The sequence below is a fragment of the Corythoichthys intestinalis genome, chromosome 20 (genome assembly GCF_030265065.1).
Source record: "Corythoichthys intestinalis isolate RoL2023-P3 chromosome 20, ASM3026506v1, whole genome shotgun sequence".
NCBI lineage: Eukaryota > Metazoa > Chordata > Actinopteri > Syngnathiformes > Syngnathidae > Corythoichthys > Corythoichthys intestinalis.
Window position 1 is genome coordinate 38,222,379 of NC_080414.1, and position 20,567 is coordinate 38,242,945.

Consider the following 20,567-nt stretch of genomic DNA (forward strand, 5'->3'; position numbering starts at 1 on the left):
ATGACGCAGATATTTTGCGGCAAAGTAATGGAGTCGTCGAGAAGGTCAGTGTCTGCGCTGCTGCGGGAGGCTGCCAATCGTTTGGATGAGTTGGAACGAGGTACATATCAAACGTATTAAATTGGTAATGTGTTTTTTTTTGTGTTTTTATTTTTTATTTTTAATTTTTTAACTTTTTACTAAGTCAATTTGAGCTAAGTTGAGTCTATATCCTCTTCCACAAGCTAATACCTCGGATGGAGCTCAGGAAGGAGAGGCAAGACAGGACACAGGTAAATTTGCTAACAACGTTAAACTCACAAGGACAGTTTAGCGTGATGTTTTAGCGCCCATTAGTGAAGCAAAATTGACACATTTAAGTTTGTGTGGTTTACGATAGCACGTTTTAGGTGTATTCTTAACTAGGGGCTGAGAGTCATGATTACAAAAAAATGGTAAATCTTAGCGTAATGTCGCTCCGAATGAACGACGAATCTTGAGGCTTAGGGCCTCCAAGCAATGCCACGGAGAGGGCACATAGTATGCTTATGTGGTACATCTATATGCCAAATTACAAATGCACAATTACCAATAAATATACCCTACAAAATAGCAAATATAATTCATATTTGTACAAGCAGCAGTCAGTAAGACTGTTGAAATCACCAAGTAATAAGAAAATAAGCCACAAAATATTGCATCATTTTGTCAATAATGGTTGTCATGAATGTCATGGTTAATGTACTCCACTGTAGGTCAGTGTACCAATATTTGTGTATTGTTAAATAACATTTACACCCAGTGTCGTATCAGGAACACCAACAGTTGGCCGACATCACCCTGTTGATGGTAAGCTTTGCAACATGTCTTCCATACATACTGTACATACAATGTAATATCGCATACCCATGTCACATACCGTAGCTAAAAGAAGGCTGCCTTTTACTTAAAGCCATTGGTTTTTTTTGATACCTCAAATTCTGTTTTGTGTTCTTCTTTATAGCTGAAGTTTCAAGACTATTTTCTGCCTACACATCTGCTAGGCCGAGGCAGACTACTAGGCAGCTGTCAAGGCAGCCATCCAGGCAGCCAAGATCAATCCAGCGGTATAGCTACACACATATGTTCTGTTGCCTTGCTAAAAAAGATTCCAACTTTGCACCAACGGCCATTGAGAAGGAACGTCTCCAAAGAGCAGAGCTGGGTGCGAGCCGCTTGAACTTTCAAGGTAAATTATGTAATTTTGTGATTTTCATCTCCTCAGTTACTACTCTGCATTCAAATGTGCAATTTACAGTAGGTGTGGCTACAAGTTTCTCCATATTATACTGAAGAAAATTGTAACTTGGAACTGGAGCACATTTTGTCAAGACAACTTGTCAGATCATTTCAGTCAGTTCTTTCACCGCGGGGGTGGTGTGGCTCAGTGGTAGAGTAGTTGTCCCCCAACCCAGATGCTGTGGGTTCGATTCTCCGAACCTGATGAACTCATCTAAGTATCTTTGAGCAAGATACTGAACCCCATGTTGCTCCTGGTGCTCAGTCACCAGTAATTGGATTGGGATGTAGTGTAAAGCACTTTGAGGGCCATAAAAGGTGGAAAACCGCTATACAAGTATAACACCAGTTACCTTCATTTGCTATTACAGGCAGACACAAAATTAAGATGTATACGTCAAATAAACCAATTAGACCTTCAAGTGTTTCACCTTTGGGTGTGTAAAACAAATAAGAGTATATGAATATAAGACTTGATATTTTATTGGTGTATTTTAATCCTACGTTTTCAGTAGCTTCACTCTGATCTTCTTTTCAAATAGCTTTTGTAGTCTGAGTTTAATGTCAGTATTCAATAAGTAATATGTTTTGTATTGTTATTGACAAGATTTACCATGATCTGTACAGTTTGCATTGATTTTTCTAAGAACCTCTGTGCATTATTTCTTAGGTGACCCATCATGCCCTGGTCATTTCCAAGAATTTATCCTATCAGCCTTTCCCAAGTTGAAGGATGCAGGGGGGTTTGAACTTTTGAGACTCAGGGGAAGTACAAGGAGCCGCCAACTGCTTCCTCTTCCATGTCCTAACAGAGGCTACACTGTGGACTATCTGAAAGATCCAAGTCTTGGAATAAACCAGACAACAATTTATATTCGCCCTCTGCAGCTCAGCATGAGCATGGAACAAGTAATACTTAATTTCAGATATGTTGTTTATAATAATTTTTAATATTAAAAAAATATTATCCAAAATTGCCAACATGAATAAACAGTTTGTGAAATTGTAAAATCATCCCTTTTAATTAGGGATGGACCAATTGTTGGTCGAGGCAATTATCGGCTCTGATATTCAGCATTTTGACAACTATTTGCATTGGCCTTATTAAAAAAAATCTATTGTCTAATAATTGATCAATTTATTTTTTGTATACATACACATATTACTGTATATATATATATGTATTTGAAAACGCTTATGTTTTCATAGATTTTTTTTAACCTGTTTACATCAAACTTTTTCAGGCGTGCTGATAACCTTGGGGACTCCCTGAACACTTTTTGAGTATTGTAAAACAAAGATGTCTGTTGTCTAACTTAAAAAAATATTTCACAAATCTGAAAAGTTCTTCAATAAAATATGCAAAGAGATGTCTTAACAAAGTTGATAAATGAGTTTGTAACTTTAAAAATTTTAACACCAGTACTTTCGCTTTCACTGAAAGTAAATATTGGCTCCAAATTCACCCTGACAAAAACTTATCGGTCTATTTTTTATTATTATTTTTTTCCATTCACATGATGTTGGCAACACGAAATCATTCGTACACTTAATGGAAACAGATTTAACATTTTTCTAAGGCCTTTGTATGTTCTAAAATGAGTTATACTTCTTTGAACATAGGAAGCGAGTGATGTGAGGACGGAAATTGGACCACAGACTGCATGCATTGTGTGTGGAGAGGAATTTCCATTTTCCCAAATAAGGCAACACAATGTGGCTTGCTTAAGGTATTGACCAAAATTTCGATTTAGTCATGATGATGAGAATGATACTTTGTCAGCTGTCAAATGTACTTAACTTATTTAGGGCAGACATATCATAAATGTCCAAATAATATGTCCAAATTTATATTATTATTATGTCTGTACCAGTGTTTTTTTAGCGTACTTCATAGTGGCCCAGTTGGTTAGTCAATATTGTACTTGTCTTTTTTTTTTTTTTTTTTCATCTTATTGGCAGACACATTAAGTTGCTCCCTCAACTGGTCGGCCGTTCGCTGATCAGTTTTTGAAAGAAACCAATGCAGGACATCTGCTTGTGTTCAAATTACTTCTGGTTCTCAAAATTTGGGTATCTTTAATGAAATAGTATCAATCGTATTTTTAACACACAAAATCAAGTCCACACTATTTTTTTTCCCATCCTGACGAAATTGATATTTGGCTCGAAATGTCACTTAAGCCTCAAAAGTATTATGAATGTTTTTAACTTCTTCAATGCAAGAAACTGCATGTGTTGAATTACTGTTACGGAAGGCACTGATTGAAGTGGCTGTATGTATTGGCATGATACTAGACTAACCACCTACTTAATTTGTATTCTTTGAAGTCATTCACAGGGTGATAATGAGCCTAGAGCTGGATCCAGTGGGACAGGTGCGCTGACCTCACAAGAGGTGGCTATGTTTGAAGACAGCCTGGACACAGTTTCAGCTCAGGGTTTGTATTCAGAGTTTCTTTCCAGATATATTTTGTGGATGATTGCCAAGTTTTATATTTGGCCTTACTTCTAATAACAATCCAATCAATTAATATCTCATTGTACTGATTAAAAATAAGTGAAATTAATACAGAACCCCTTTTGAGATAACTTCAATGCACATACTGTAGCTATTACTACATTCTAATATTTTTCCATATTCCCATCAGCAGCAAGCTCATCACACCAGCTGAGGGTCCCATCAGGAGATCGTGAACATCCAGTGGAAGGTAGGTTGAACATGACTGATTTGGATGATTTAGCTAAGAAGAAAGTTTTGTGCTTATTTGGTGGGAATGAGACTACAACTGGATCGAGTGGGTAGGTGCGCTGATCTCACAAGAGGTTGGTGCAATGGTTGCAGACAGCCTAGACATAGGTTCAGCTCAGGGTTTGTATTTGATGTTCTTTCCAGATATATTTTGTGGATGATTTAAAAGTTTCATATTTGGCCTCACTTCTAGTAGCAGTCCAATGATTGAATATGTCATTGTGCTGATTAAAAAAAAGTGAAATACAGCACCCCTTTTTAGATAACAGATGTTATGTACATTGGAAGTTACTACATTCTAATATTTTTCTGTATTCCCATCAACAGCAAGCTCATCATACCATCTGGGGGTCTCATCAGGTGATCCTGAACATCCAGTGGATGGTAGGTTGAACTTGAATGATTTGGACACATTCAGCTCAGGGTTTGTGTTCTGCTTTCTTTCTGGATAAATTTTGTGGCTGAATGACACATTTCACATTTGGCAACACTTCTAATAACCATCAAGTGATTAATTTTTTACTACGCTGATTTAAAAAAATAATTTGTGGGCAGAATGAAAGACCCCTTTGAGAGAACTATCAATGTACAAAAAATCTATTGCTACATTTTAATATTTTGCCTATATTTTCATCAGCGGCAAATTCATCAAACCAATTGCGGGACCCATTAGGAGATCCTGAACATCCAGTAGACGGCGTAGATGGTATGGTTGAACATGAATGATCATTTTTGCTGCTCTTAACGCCTATCACAAATCTAGGAACCAATTTTGCAATCACTATTCAAATTCACTACTGTCACCATCTTTGCATCCTCTCTGTATATGCATTAACCTATTAACATTAAGTATGAATTATTTTGCATTTAATTTGGCATTGATGCAGCAATGTTCCATGAAAAACATGCCTCATCATTGGGAGTCCAGACAAAATGTTGCGCACTGACAAATGAGACAGCAAGTTATTTAGTTTAAAAGTAGATTGAAGCAAGAAAAAAATCAAATATCTAAAGGTGTAACGGTACATGTAATAGTATTGAACCGTTTCAGTACGTGGTAGTTGGTTCGGAACGGACGCGTACCGTACGAGTTTCTGACGTAAGATAACCCTTACTTTTCGAGGCTGTGAGTCGATCGGGTTAGAGTTTCTTTGTGTAGATTATAATTACTCCGTCTTCTCTACTATAATGACGACCAAGCAGGTAGGACAGTATAACCCAGAAACGTCAATGGCGCGACAACATGGCCGCCGCGAGAACGCAATGAAACGCGGGCGGTAAAGTTAATCAGCCAATGCACACCAGTCGCAGTGCGGCCGCGTGTTAGATGCGTCCCAGAAGCGGCTCAAAGCGACGCACGCGAAAAGAACGGCAGAGTTTATTATTTGACGCGAGACGCGGCCCTGCTGCGTCAATACTACTAGCTAGGATCGGGCCGGAAGTCACTCGTGTAATAGGTGGATCCGATCGATTTTCAAACTAATATGCAATCGTAACCTACTTTTTGAGTCCATCAGATCTCTTGAGTGGTAGATGGGGGCACAGTTGACTTGTCTTTGTTGATTTACTGCCGTCTTCTCTGCTATAATAATCACCAACACGGCCCCGTGTTCAATACAAAACCTTCCTACCACAACAAAACAAGTAGGAACTAATATTCACATAGGAACTAAAGTTATACAACATAAAATATACAATATAAATGAATACTACATCACATTTGTGAAATATAAACACACAATGAAATAAATAATAGCCCATTTAAATAAAATGAAATGAGCTAAAACACCTGTAATTAAATAATAAGAATAATACACTCATTCTGCTTACACAATTAAATTTATTAATTTTTGTGTGGCGCTTTGAGAAAATCCACCAATAAAGCTTTAGAAAACCGTTCATAAGAAAAAAAAAATGTTTCATTGAGGCATTTCATTTGTAAAATACATGTTAAAATCTTTGTCATTGGGATTGCTTTTCTCTTTGGCACAGGACTTCTTTTGTCTTCTTTCTTTCAGAAAAAAAGCTGACCAATACTGAAAGGCAAATTGTTGTTGGATTATCTTTAAATACCCGCTACTTTTCGAGCAGAATTCTAGCTTCGTATAGGCTAATGTTCCTAGTGTTGAAAGCACAAAAGTGTTTAATACGCAACTAGCACATTTATATTTTGCATTTTGTTTTTTTACTGTACTGAAAATGAACCGAACCGTGACCTCAAAACAGAGGTATGTACCGAACTGAGATTTTTGTGTACCGTTACACCCTTACAACTATCACATTGATCCAGACACTTTAGCGTGACCAATTCCAGGTAGTTTTGAATTTGTCTTCATAAAACAGAAACCTACCCAGCTATATAAGGTTTTGCAGATGACAGTAAAGAATAGATCAGACGTGCATGCCATCAAGTATTGTTCACAAGGAACATTTGAGAAGAACATTATTTTGTGAGCATAAGGCCGCAACATGACAAAATGTAATAAAATTATATCTACTATCTGAACGCACTCAACTGTACTGAATGACTTCCATTGTTAGTTCATTTTTTGACGTAATCGTACATTTCTCATACTCTTAATGAACTCATTTTATCTTATTCCTCAATATGCTCATGCAAGCACTGACCACCTTCGATTTGTTTTTAAGCTTGGATTACAGAGGTGGATCCCATCAAGGCAGCACAACTTTTTACACACATCACTCGTGAGGCCCACAAAGACGGCAACCACCAAGTTTTTAATCTAAGTCTGCTGGATTCAGTGGAGGACAGGAACCGAGCCATTGTATCTTTCTATAAGAGGCCACGGGTGCAGTGGGCTAATCAACTGCAGTGCAAACTTACAGGTACACGCCAAGTCAAGTGTGTTGATAGAACATGTTCAAAAGCAATCACATTTCACCTAATTTTTGTGCAGGCATGAACAAAGAAAGGAGATAAACCTGTTAAATAATGTAGCTGTACAATATGTAAATTACTTACCAGAATGTGTTTTCTTCATCCTGGTGTCTGTTTGCTGAATAGATTGCTCATTACTGAATCTACAAGCTTTATATCAATAAAAAACAGCCTCTGGAATGATTTGTTTGACATTATCTCCCTTTGAAATTTTGCAAGGTGATGCTGCCATTGGTGATGGGGTCACCAGGTATGTTCTATCAACTGTCATGGACTACCTACAAACTGGATTCATTCTGGATGAAGCAAAGGGTAAGATACTAAAAATTTCTTTCAAGTTATCCTTTGAGTCTAAGAGAAATCTTTAGATATGGTTGGTTGTACCACAGTGACCCGTCTTTTATCATTTATATGCATGTCGCCACTTAAGCGACAAATGTTTATTCACATTTTTTTTGTTTCTGTATAATCCTGTATTATCTCAGCATACAATGCTTCAATGTATTCAACACTGCAAGATGGTGGCAGGTTTCTGCCATGTCAAAATTTTTTAAAGTTGTCGATTCAACAAAATTCTACCTCTATTTCGCTTACCCTCTCTTTATAAAACTTGTCAGTACTTTAATATTAGTGTTTTATTAATTGTTTTTTTATTAAAATTCTCAGCAAGAATTATTGACCAATTATTGAGGTTTACTGTATATTGTTAAATGTTGTTTTCAATACCATAATTGTGATGGTAAGGTTTTGGTCTCATCATATTTTCTTTATCAAATGTAAAGATTTTTTAAAGTGTTATTTTAGTTTGAAAATAAAATGCCTTTTTAATTCAGGAGTAAGGACTCTTCTCTTTGAGGGTGAGCAGGATCACCTAGTGCCATCCACCTCTCGGGAACTACAGGAGAGTGATATGTTTGTGGTAGCAGGCCGTATATTGGGTCATTGCTTTTTACATGATGGCCCACGTCTTTTCGGCTTAAGCCTTGCTGTGATCCATGTCCTGTTTGGGGGATCGCAAGAGACAGCAACTATTACCCTTGAGGACTGTGTGGATCAAAAAGTTCGTGAGGTTATTACCTTGGTTTGTAAATTTTCAATTATCCTGTTTTTGTTTAATCACTTTTCTTGCCCCCCCCCCTCCCACACACACACTCAAATTTATTGTGCTTTGACATTTCTCTAATAACTGCAGATATGACATTGACTTTTCATGGGGATTTTTTAAATTTTTTAATCAGGAATATTTAAGCTTAGAATTTTATGTTATACAGTGTATCACAAAAGTGAGTACACCCCTTGCATTTCTGCAGATATTTAAGTATATCTTTTCATGGGACAACACTGACAAAATGACACTTTGACACAATGAAAAGTAGTCTGTGTGCAACTTATATAACAGAGTTAATTTATTTCCCCCCTCAAAATATAGCCATTAATATCTGAACCCCTGGCAACAAACGTGAGTACACACCTATGAAAAACGTACATCCCTAAATGTCTAAATTGAGTACTGCTTGTAATTTTCCCTCCAAAATGTCATGTGACTTGTTACAGGAGTGCTGTCAGCATTGCTGCAGAGATTGAAGAGGTGGGGGGTCAGCCTGTTAAAGCCCGCCCATCTCATCAGACCAAAGGACATGGTTCCAGCAATCCATGTGCTTGGTTGACATGTCTTCTGCAAACTGTTTTTGGGCTTTCTTGTGTACCATCTTCAGAAGAGGCTTCCTCCTGGGGTGACAGCCATGCACACCATTTCGATGTAAAGTGTGGCGTATGGTGTGAGCACTAGCAGGCTGACCCCCCACCCCTTCAGTCTCTGCAGCAATGCTGACAGCACTCCTATAAAGAGTCACATGGCATTTTGGAGGGAAAATGACAAGCAGTACTCAATTTGAACATTTAGGGATATCCATAGTTCCCATGCGGTGTACTCACTTTTGTTGCCAGGGGTTCAGATATTAATGGCTATATTTTGAGTTATTTTGAGGGGGAAAATAAATTAACTCTGTTATATAAGTTGCACACAGACTACTTTTCATTGTGTCAAAGTGTCATTTTGTCAGTGTTGTCCCGTGAAAAGATATACTTAAATATCTGCAGAAATGTGAGGGGTGTACTCACTTTTGTGATACACTGTACATGGCTATTTAACGTGAATAATTCCAATTGTATCAGTGCATAACAACAGTTGGCCTTTGAAGTTATTTGTTTTTAATGTGAGCATAATTTTACACAATGTCAAGACTGGCTCCCAAAATTTTGTATATTGTGATTCTTTCATCAGCTGGAAGGAACAGAGATCCTCCAGGAGGAGGAAAAATCGAAGGTTCTTGCAGTGAGCCTGCCCTGGGACTTGCCTCCTGTCACAAGCGAAAATAGGTGGTAGCTAAAGGACAGAATCCTTACTCATGCAGTAAGTGTCTTCGAAATTGCTAATATTAAAAACATGAATGCACATTAACAGTTTCGCAATGTGTATGTCTTTAACACCTGCTGAGGTAAAAATTCAGTATTATGCCTGTTATAAGGTTCTTGGAAGGATCTTGATACAGATCAAACAGCTCAAACGGGGAATGAAAGAGACGGGAATCTGGGAATTCCTAAGCTCCAGGCCAGATGCTGTTGCCTATTTTTTCCCAAGGGCCTCAGATGTGGAGATGACACCAGAGGTAGAGTAAATGAAATGCAATTTTTATCAATGCAAATCTTTTTTTAATATAACTGCATGACCAAACCTTTGGCATCCACAGATACTCCTCGGAAAATTAGAATATCCTGAAAAGTTCTATTTTTGTAATTAAACTGAAAAGGTTATTTGACAAATTAAATGAATTAATAACATTCAAATCCATATATTTCAAGTTTCATTTTTGGGGATTTTTTTTCCGATCAGGACTTGCATCTTAAAAAACAGAAAGAAAACCTTTAATTTGATATTCTAATTTTTCATGTACCTGAATTACTCTGATTGGCCTCACCTGGAAATAATTTTTTTCCCTAGATGATTTTACAAAAGATTGTCTGGCCAGAGGAAGATGTCGATGATGACGCCTGTAGCATTCAACAACAACACAGAGCTTTGGATTTTCTCCGCCGCTTCATTAGTACAAGTAAGAAAATTTTGTGCGGCTAATTTCCTGAATGAATTTCGATTCACAATAGTTGGATTAAATTCTAATTTTTTTTTTAATCAATTCACTCCAATATCACAAAATATACATATATTTAAGTATCAAGGAAACGGCAAAAAAATAAAACATGAAATTATGCAGCGTGGTGCATGGTATCGATGCTGATTTCCAAAATCGATTCACTTTGATAGAATTCTTGAGTTAGTTAAGGATTTCACGTAGTACCAAATTTACTTACGGAAGATATTTTTGGATGAAGCAATGTGGCAAATAGAAACTTCTTGCATTAATTTTGGTACATTAATAAAAATATGAATACATAAAGAAATAACCCCAATCCAGTTACGTTATTCATGTGTGATTTATTGAACATAAACTGATAATAGCAATGATAATTTAAATAAATTTCATCCAAAGCTTGCCTCAGGCCCAGGACTGTTTGCACCGGCTGGTGTCTCGTTGAATGCTTTCCATAGACTTCACTATCAGTTAACGGGACACAGGGCTCGGGGCCAATCCATAGGGGGGCTATTTTTAATAATAATAAAAATTATAATTCAAATATTTTCAAAACCAAAACAGGCACCTCCCTCAGGCATATACGAGTCTCCATGAGCAGCGGCATAAAAAAAAAAAAAAAAAAAATTCAGTCGTTCCCTAATAAAATCCAGATTAATTATTTTTTAAGTATAAAAAAAACTTAAAATGGCTATGAAATTATCAGATTTTATGCTAGATGCACAAATAATCACCTATATTTTCAAGATCAATAGCAGTATTTAAGTTTCTTAAATTGCTGCCCGAAATGGCGACATTTTTGTGTGTGCAGTTTTGACATGTTTTCAAATCAGTTTTCACATCAGAAACCTAACACTCAAGGAAAGTATGCAGAATCATCTTTATTTTACTCAACAAAAAAAAAAAAAAAAAAAGACCCACAGCGGCTCTTGAGGACAGGTTTGGACACCCCTGGTCTAGACCAGGGGTGTCCAAACTTTTTGCAAAGGGGGCCAGATTTGGTGTGGTAAAAATGTGGGGGGCCGACTTTGGCTGACGTCCTTTACGTAGAACAACATATTTTAGCAAATTTTAGCAAGTCATTCTGTGTGTCACATTTGCTTTATTACTATTTTTTTAATTAATAATTTCAATAATCTTGCAACTAGCTTTTGTGGCGTTCTCTTTCGACTCTCGAGCTCTTGCGAAATACTGCTGTCGTGAAATGAAACTAGCTTCAAGTGGCTTCAATTTCTGGCTGCGTATCTTCCCTGTAATCTTGTCGTACATATCAGCGTGTCTTGTTTGGTAATATCGTCTCACATTGAACTCTTTAAAATCAGCGACTGCCTCTTTGCAAATGAGGCAGACACAGTTGTTGCGTAATATATTGAAGAAATACTCCAATTTCCACCTATCCTTGAAGCGTCGGCCGTTGCAGTCAACTTTTTGTTGTTGTTGATTGTCGCCATTTTAGAAAATTGGAAATAACTGGTCACACGGGGTAATGTTGCTAAGAGTGCTGCAGCCTTTTAGTGGGTAAATGAGGAGCAGCATTTAGTGTGTAAGCTACTTCATATGCTGGTAGCAGTACTGCTGACCAATTTCTTAAGTCTGTGTGCGGGCCAGACGTTATTGATTTTATGACAGAGGCTGGGGGCCAGATGAAATTTGACCACGGGCCGCATTTGGCCCCCGGGCCGGACTTTGGACATGTCTGGTCTAGACTTGCTTAAACGGTCAGTTATCATTAATTTTACGTAAATATTTCAAACTAAAGTCAAGCCAATTATTTCCATTCTTTTCACGTTTCAAAGTGCACACATAGTGCTATTTTATGATTATTACTTTGAAACCTCAACCAATCAATATTAGGCTAAAGGGAAAAAAAATATTGATTTTTAAACCCAGTACTAGTATTTTGAGCTTTTTCAAACATCGATACGCGAACTTATTCAGCTGTATTTTGTCATCTTTTTTCTTCTAGGTACTTCCGAGGAGCTTAAACTTCTCCTCAAATTTTGGACAGGTTGGGATGTTGTTCCTGAACACCTAAATGTTGAAATAACTGAGATCCCTCTTCCTCAAGCATCTACTTGCTTTTTTACACTGAAGCTCCCCAAAGACACAGACAATTATTTTATATTTAATAGAATGCTGATGGCAAGCATGTCAAGCACATATGCTGGCTTTGGCCAGTATTAGGGAGGGGGAAAAAAGTTGGCACATGTTAGTGCCCAGTGGACATTTTTTCCCCCTTTTTTAAAGGGTAAGTTGTGCTGGAAGTCTGGTTTTGTCCACCCATTGACTGTTTATTATCACTGTTATTTGTATTGTGTTACTGTTCAACAAAATGTTACATTACTGTTATTATTTGTATTGTGTTACTGTTCAACAAAAAAATGTTACTTCGCTGAAAAACAATCTTTGCCTTTATTATTTTTTTCACACTGCGTAAAAGTACTGACATATCAACCACAACTAACATGCCACTTCAAACAAGTCCAAATATTTCATGTAGGACGGATACTGTCTCACTGTAGACATTCAGTACATCAGAAAAGGGCCCACGGGGTTCTGGCAGCTGCTGAATTTCTTCAGGAGTCAAGGCCTGTGGCAGCTGCACTTCAGGGACTGTGACACCTACATGGTGATGACCATGTGGACCATCCCAGTCAATGCCATATTCTGTGTCTGGCTGAAGTTCAAAAGTAAACAAAAATTATATCTTAAAGCAGTTGTCCCATTAAACACCAAAGAATTATGTAATTAAAAGTTGAACCAACTAGTCCTAAAATACATCAAACTAAACATGCACACATCCTATATGGCCAGTTTAGTTATTGATTAGCCTAACCTGTATGTGCTTAGCTTAGACTGTGAAAGTGTATGTGATTATTTTCATAATAAGGAAAAAATGAGGACAAGGCTGCAAAATGGAAAGTTTGACACTCAATTGTTACACATAACATTCAGAATTTTTTTACATTAGGCTTAATTTACAAGTTTGCGGGATTAGTGTGGATGTTATTTGTGGGTGGAGTTTGTTTAAAAAAAATTCCGTGCAATCTGTCAGTTTCCAGGCTCCGGAGTGGCTAAGATGGTACGAGTCAATGGGGACTAGCTAGCATGCCAATAAAAAACGACATACGTGCACATGAAAATCACAGAGGACACATGCAATCAATATTTTCAGGATGAATTTAATACAACTTACGATTGCGTGTCAATAATTGTAGCATGAACAGCAACATTTGTAATCTAGCAGCTCTGCAGAGAACATGCTGCCTCAGCAACGAGGACAGTGATCACATAGTTGTTTTTTTTCACCGCTGATTTTCACCATCCTTCAGTCAAAACTCAGCAGACTGAGCACAAGTGGCCGAAGCACTCCTTTCTATTGTGGTTGCATTACGCATCTAATTAAAAAGTCCCGCAGAATGACATGAATTACGGCAGTTTAGTGTGACACTGTTGTGGCCGCATGGGTATTTCAAACAATGCACTGCATTTTAATTTTATTTGACGATGTTAGATCTGTTACTATAATTTCTTTATTGGCATGTTAAGCCAGTACCATTGACTCGCGCTATGTTAGCCACTCCAGAGCTCTGAAAATAAACTGCACTTATTTTTTTTTTAACCAACTCCACCGATGAATAACACCCCCGCTACCTCGGAAATCAAACCTGATGTCAGAAATTCCAAACTTTCACTTTAAAGGTTTTACTATCGGTACAAGCATACCTGGGAGGACTCATGTTCCGCACGCTGGTTTAGAGTCCATAACTGAAGAGGTGACTGATTTCTTTCAGTACGCAGTGTGTGGTGATTCCATCCATCCATGAAGAACTCAAGGTGAGACTGTATTTGTGGCAGAAAGCTCCAGTGCAATGGATAGATGTGGATTTCATCATCTGGGTTGAGTAGGCCTTGACTTTCCATATTGCAGAAGCAAGAGTAGAAGAGGTCTAGCACTCCCCCAAAGACATCACGCCATAACCTCTCTATTCTTGAATTGAGAAAACACAAACAACACATTCAGTTTTTTAAATTACCAAAGAATATGAAATGATGCAGGTTGGTGATTGAAAAACAGGCTTGTGAAGGGCTCCAATCTCTTCTGGATCAGAAAACTAACATGTATTTATCTTTTTTTTTTTTTTTTACTTTGGCTCCCCAAGTAAGTTTGGTATTAGCCTCACACACGTGCACACCCAAACTAAAAAAAAGTACAGAAGTCACATGTATGTATCCAATATTAAACCAGTGGAAAACCATATTAACTTAAAGTAACACTTGTTTATAGAAGTTTAAAATACCTTTGGTTGTGTGTACTTCTTCCTGTGATGTGAGCATTGCAGTTCACACCTCTGTGACACCATATATCGTGCTACTTCGACATTTTCGCCCCCTTTATCCGATCTAACACGGGATGGTACTCCATAGGTTTGGACAGCTCGCATGAAGCTGTTCAGCACAGTCGTAGCACGGTTGTTTGTGGCAGCTTGAAGGTAGACAATTAGACGACTAAAGCCATCAATTCCACCATGGACCACAACTCTCCATCTGTCAAAAGAGTGAAAGAAGCAGGGATCACTTGGGACACCATTGAGGCTCAATGTGAAGTAAAAGGGCATAGTTTCATCAATATATATATAACATATACAGGAATATGTATATGACGGAAAACAGACAAGACTGAAAAAGCCGTTTCTGCTCTTGCACTCCTCTTTAAAAGAAAACTGCTGTATTTTAAGCCAAAGCAACTGTTGTGTTTGATAGAACAATATGTCTATATGCTACCATAGCAGATTCATGGCGCAGTAAGCCCCCGAACTATTTTTTATTTGTCCATTTTACCCTGAAAACCCCCGTTTACAGACGTTGTGCAACCGCTTTTGTTTCAACCCAGCCATAAAAAGAAGGTAATTATATTTACTATTGACAATGTAATTTTTAGCTTAGAATCATTAATCGATGTCTCATATTTCGTTTTTAAAAAAAATCTTTAAAAAAATTATTCACATATTTTAAACTTTAAAACAAATTATGTCACAATGCAAAAAATGGCATAGGTAAAAAAAGTCACGGATATCTACCTCATAACTATCGCTTAATTGTATTATTTTTTTATTTTTATTTTTTTCCTGTCGCATTTTCTCCGATATGTTAGATAAATAATCGATCCAAAGAAAAATTGAAAAAAAATGTTTAAAGGGGTAAATATGTGAAAATGAAAATCTCGACCACTCCTTGATGTCTGCGATTTCTGCATCGCGACCCTTGTTATATTACCATGTTTCACCCATAAAATCCCCAAAAATCCAGCAGTGGCCATTCACGGCTGTGTCTTGACACTCAGTGATACATGCTACATTGAGTTTTTGGATCAAACAAGGTAAGTACGCGATAATGTCTCGTTAAAGTAATGCCGTCTGTAATTCTGCTCTTGCGTGCTCTGCAGATAGGGTTTTGCTGTTTAAAAAACATTTTTTTAAACGCGCCCCTGTCCAAAATTTTTCTTTCCCCAGAAAATTTAGATCTGAAGCTTTCCAATGATGTATCACAAATGCATATCAAACAATTTTGAAAGTTGGGGGTCTCAAAGTGGAACTTCAAGTCACCTGAGTGTTTTCCGCCACATATTTTTTCAATTGCATTATTGGATTTACTATATCATTTGCCTGTGTCTATGACAGACTTGGTATTTGCAATCTTCACTTTAACATTAAGATTTGTTTGAGAGATTTCTTAAAAAAAAAAAAAAAAAAATTACACACCTGTTATTTTTGTGTTGGCAGTGTCTAATTTCAGATACCTTGCAACAATTGCCTATCGTGTTAAAATATTTCAATTTAATTTAAAATGGACTGTTTTATATATTTGTTTATCTTTCCAAAATAGGTGGAAAAAAATATGGTCTTTATTTTCGTACTTACTTCTTAATTCCCCGACATAAAGCCTTACCTTATGAGTTTAGGGTTGCCTTCTATATGCCATAGACTGTTGGGGGCTGGCACAGAATATCTTCTACGCCTGACAGTTTGTAGTTGTAGTGTGCGGACTACAATTCCCTGTGGATCCACACGTCGCATGGATTCTTGCACACGAACTCCTCCATGAAAGGAAAGAACAGGAAAACAAGTTGCAATTTAAAAGGTGGCATTACATAAAGTATAAGCTAAAGAAATAATTTCTTGTGATTAAACAGGACTTCAATCAACTAAATGGTTTAACACGCATGGCAAATTTATGATTCGGCCTGCTTGTTATTTTTTTTTAGCACAAATATTTCCTCTTTACAGTACACTTCATTTAAATGACAGAAACAGCTTCCTCGATTCTGTCTACTCGGACTGGAAGAAAACTTTAGTCGAAGTCAAGTTACTTAAGGACATTCACTTACTTTGAACCTTTATACCTCGTGCCCGGAGATGTCCTAGCATCATTTTGTATCCAGAATTTGGATGACAACCTAGGATCTCTGTGACAGCTGCATCCAACGTTGCGTTGTCAATGGAATTATTCATGTCAGAAACTCTAAAAACAAGGTGGTGAGCAGGAATATCGTTAGCTTTCGTGAGAGCTTAGTTGTAACTTCTGCTAAGCTACACAGGGGCAGTTACAAATACTTTTGATATCCGCGAACGTGACAGTCAGATATATAGAGTGCAACATGCCATACGATACCACGATTTCATTTTAAAGTTATAAAATATGCCATTGTTATACAAACTCACCTTATACCATGCTCTGACATTCGACGGTGGACTGTTCTCTCACTGACACCAAGTAGGTCGGCTATTTCGCGTACTGTCAGACCCACTAACAAGTAAGTCTCCACGGCTTCCGTCGAGAGGTCCAGCAAAGGACGGCCAACTTGTCCGCCATCATCACAACTCGCCACTTCAACATGTAGTTGCTCGATGACTTCACACAAATTGTTATATACAACATTATCGATCTCTAAGTCCCTTATTTCGTGAAAGTAAATTAACTGTTCCAACAATTGTTCCACTCGGAACAGTATGTAGTCTTTGGAAGCATTGGTGTCAGCAATATCCGATAATAGACGGAGATCCCTCGCAATCGCATCCAAACTATATGCCTCCATCTTCAATTACAGAACTTTTTTTGTGTGTGATGTGCGAATTTGTGACTTCCTCTTTTCTTTGCTGACAGACATGCCTAGTCGATTTCAGCTAACGCATGTCGATCAACCAATAAGCGAATAGTTCAACCCATGCCACCCATAGGAACGCCTCCTCATTTGAATAACATTTCCACCTGCACTTTCATGCTGACAATGAAATGAGTGAAAAAAAGGGAAAAGCGCTTTTATTTATTGATTGACATTTATTTTAATAATTAGATATTTTTTTGTATTTATTTCCACATTTATTTTTGTATTTATTTTTACATTTTTAATCTAATTTCTTATTTTTGTATATATATTCATTTTTATTTCTACTTTTATTTAATTAGCTATTTATTTCCATATTTATTTTTGTATTTATATTTAATTTTTGTACCCTATTTCTTATTTTTGTATTTATATTCGTTTTTCTTTTTCTTTTTATTGATTGATTTATTTTTATTTTTAATTTTGGCAGCTTTGGTCCTCCATAGATCCGAGCCTGGAGTCAACAGCCCAGTTGCTTATTCACGCTACAAACACACGCAAACATGGACAAAGAACATTTCATCATGGAGGTGAAAAGTAACAAAGTGATTTACGATGCAGTAGATCGGTATTATAAGGACAGCATTAAAAAGGAAGCTGCAAGGTGTCCTACTATGTTTGTTTTTCTGGCAATGATATCAAACACACGGCGTGCTGACAACTTTGAGCGAGAAAAATGCAGCGTATCTGGAAGTGATTCCACTGCAGAAATTCTCGTGCCCGGCGCACACACAATGTCGGTTTGTATACAGAGTCGAGGGGGAAAAGTATGAAAGAGAATAAAGAGACACCCACAAGTTTCTACCTGGTGGTCTATTCGAAACGTTTCTCTTTTTTCTTTCCTACATTTTACTTGACTTTTCATAGAAAAACCAACAGTTCGCGCTGGGCACAGAAATCTGCAGTTTTGAGACACCAATTCTAAGTACGCTGTTTTTTTAATGTAGTCTATAATTCGCTATCCATTTTATAAATATTACAGATTATTTAACAGTTGTTAATAACAGCTCTATGAGATGTTATGTGCCATATATTTTAAATGTGCACAAAGGTATAAGCCCACCGACACAACCAAGGGCATAATAGGCCCCCGCCCCCCTATCCCCCACACACAGAGCCCTGATCTCAACATAATGCAGTCAATCTGGAATTAAGAGACAGACACAACTAAAATATTATTATGCAAAGAAAAAATGTGCTCTCTCTCTGCTTCTCTGATGAGTACAGACTCCATGTTTTTCGGTGTTTTTAAATAGCACATTTTAGCACGCGCAATCACGCGAGAGCTCACGAGGAAACTGAGTTGGCGGACCGCAGCCGTGCGCAGTCGGTATGATTTGCCTGTTTTTGACGTACTGCGTGGCACGCACTCAACACTGAGCCGGACCGGAACCAGAACGATCATGCATCTGGTGTATTTGGGCCCTCATAAAGGTAAAATTTTTAAAAAATGTGAAAAGTGTGACTTACGTTTTTTTGGGGGGGTAGGGTGAAAACGACAGCTCAATTCAGTCAGTTAATATAAACATATTTGATGTGAAAGACGTTATAGAATGGATCATGTAAAAACGTGTAGGACATGAAAAGTAACGTCAGTTGCTTTGCCGAGCAACTAATTAATCTTACATTGAGGTAATGGAGTTACTAACTCAATTACTTATTGGGAGAAGTAATTTGTCACTGTAACTAATTACTTTTTTAAAGGAAGATTAACAACACTGGTCAGGATGGCCATGTTGGGAGGGGCAATGAAAGGTTTTCATAATTGCATACATTCCATTTATAAGCAAAATGATAAATGCTGTGCAAAAGCATCTTAGTGTGATTTGTTGGCGAGAAGCGCTCGGTCCCGCCCCGCCGGCCCTCAGCATACCTCCTTTTCACGGATCGACCGGTGCCCGTGAGCGAGGTCCGGCGTGCACGCATTTGTACGCGAGCGCAAAGATTGGTTGGTGTGATGTAAAATGCAGTGATGGAAATAGATTTTAAGTGCTCCCCTCTCCAAAGAGTCCCCACGGTCACTGTGGTGACCATAAGATGCAAGGAAGCATGTGACCTTCAGCACACCTCTGTCCTATTTACCAACCACACACACACACATACACACACACCCACACACACACAGCGTTAAGCCCCCTCCTCCCGGTGACATCCCATAACGGCAATATGTGAATGTGGTCCACTACGAGTGGCAAACGAGACCGAGACGAAGGTGGGATTTGGTAGCCGGCCGCGCTCTGCTCCAAATCGGGTGGTGGTGGATCGGCGTGGTCCATTTTCAAGCATGTTCTGGAAGCACTCTACCTGGTCCTGGCACAACGACTGGCGTGACATTTACGGAGACGATGGCGATGAGACCGCCGGTACCCCTGAAGACCTGATGGCAGGACCCTCGAGGTCCAGAACCGGCGCCCGAGAAGCCGTCAAAGAGGCCGAACACGATGGGAAAGAGGACACAAATCGGAGAGCCGGAAATGAATTGACGGTGAGTCTGAAGTAGAGGTCGACCAATATGGGATTTTTAAAGGCCGATGCCAGTTCGGATTCTTTTTATTCTTATGTTTTCCAGCTGATTGCCAATGTCTAAAGCCAATTTTGTAAGTTGATACACTTTTTTTTAAAGCACATTTATGATGAAAGACAACTAAAAAAGTCCCAGGTCCCATGTTAACAAACTAAATTCAATAAATTCTTGACAAATTGGATTCAAGCCGATTTAAAAAAAGAATATTTCCACACCAACTTTCAACATCTGTAGGATACCAAAAAATGCCGTCATTATTTGGAATTCATGTTTTCGAATAGATGTATTTCGGTCATTGAGGCCGGGAAAATCCCGTATTTCTTACGGAGTGAGCTTTAAACATCTCAAGGAGCACTGTGCAAGCCATCATATTGAAATGGAAGGAGCATCAGACCACTGCAAATCTACCAAGACCCGGCCGTCCTTCCAAACTTTCTTCTCAAACAAAGAGAAAACTGATCAGAGATGGAGCCAAGAGGCCCATGATCACTCTGGATGAACTGCAGAGATCTACAGCTGAGGTGGGAGAGTCTGTCCATAGGACAACAATCAGTCGTACACTGCACAAATCTGGCCTTTATGGAAGAGTGGCAAGAAGAAAGCCATTTCTCAAAGATATCCATAAAAAGTCTCGTTTAAAGTTTGCCACAAGCCACCTGGGAGACACACCAAACATGTGGAAGAAGGAGCTCTGGTCAGATGAAACCAAAATTGAACTTTTTGGCCACAATGCAAAACGATATGTTTGGCGTAAAAGCAACACAGCTCATCACCCTGACCACACCATCCCCACTGTCAAACATGGTGGTGGCAGCATCATG

At 38.1% G+C, this 20,567-nt stretch overlaps 2 protein-coding genes across 2 annotated transcripts; one reads left to right on the forward strand and one right to left on the reverse strand.

Annotated features, from left to right (window-relative positions):
* Positions 1–12,485, forward strand: LOC130908549 (uncharacterized). The gene is made up of 17 exons (XM_057824092.1): positions 1–100; positions 225–272; positions 793–828; positions 983–1,207; positions 1,928–2,166; positions 2,881–2,987; positions 3,589–3,698; positions 3,909–3,968; positions 4,337–4,393; positions 4,647–4,715; positions 6,659–6,856; positions 7,128–7,220; positions 7,742–7,989; positions 9,193–9,321; positions 9,437–9,577; positions 9,910–10,018; positions 12,024–12,485. Exons 1-14 carry the CDS (start codon positions 1–3, stop codon positions 9,292–9,294), a joined length of 1,692 nt encoding a protein of 563 aa, XP_057680075.1. The 3' UTR covers positions 9,295–9,321; positions 9,437–9,577; positions 9,910–10,018; positions 12,024–12,485.
* Positions 12,388–17,296, reverse strand: LOC130908842 (uncharacterized). The gene is made up of 6 exons (XM_057824710.1): positions 16,780–17,296; positions 16,446–16,579; positions 16,007–16,154; positions 14,359–14,605; positions 13,784–14,048; positions 12,388–12,734 (listed from the first exon to the last, which is right to left on the reverse strand). Exons 1-5 carry the CDS (start codon positions 17,151–17,153, stop codon positions 14,028–14,030), a joined length of 924 nt encoding a protein of 307 aa, XP_057680693.1. The 5' UTR covers positions 17,154–17,296; the 3' UTR covers positions 12,388–12,734; positions 13,784–14,027.
* Positions 17,297–20,567: the final 3,271 nt, after the last annotated feature.

Coding starts and splice junctions, on each gene's coding strand:
- LOC130908842 (XM_057824710.1), bottom strand. CDS start 17,153: ATGGAGGCATATAGTTTGGATGCGATTGCGAGGGATCTCCGTCTATTA. Junction 16,580..16,779: donor ATGTCAGAGCATGGTATAAG/GTGAGTTTGTAT, acceptor CCTTGTTTTTAG/AGTTTCTGACATGAATAATT. Junction 14,049..14,358: donor AGAAGTACACACAACCAAAG/GTATTTTAAACT, acceptor TCTCAATTCAAG/AATAGAGAGGTTATGGCGTG.
- LOC130908549 (XM_057824092.1), top strand. CDS start 1: ATGACGCAGATATTTTGCGGCAAAGTAATGGAGTCGTCGAGAAGGTCA. Junction 4,716..6,658: donor TCCAGTAGACGGCGTAGATG/GTATGGTTGAAC, acceptor TTTGTTTTTAAG/CTTGGATTACAGAGGTGGAT. Junction 6,857..7,127: donor ACTGCAGTGCAAACTTACAG/GTACACGCCAAG, acceptor AAATTTTGCAAG/GTGATGCTGCCATTGGTGAT.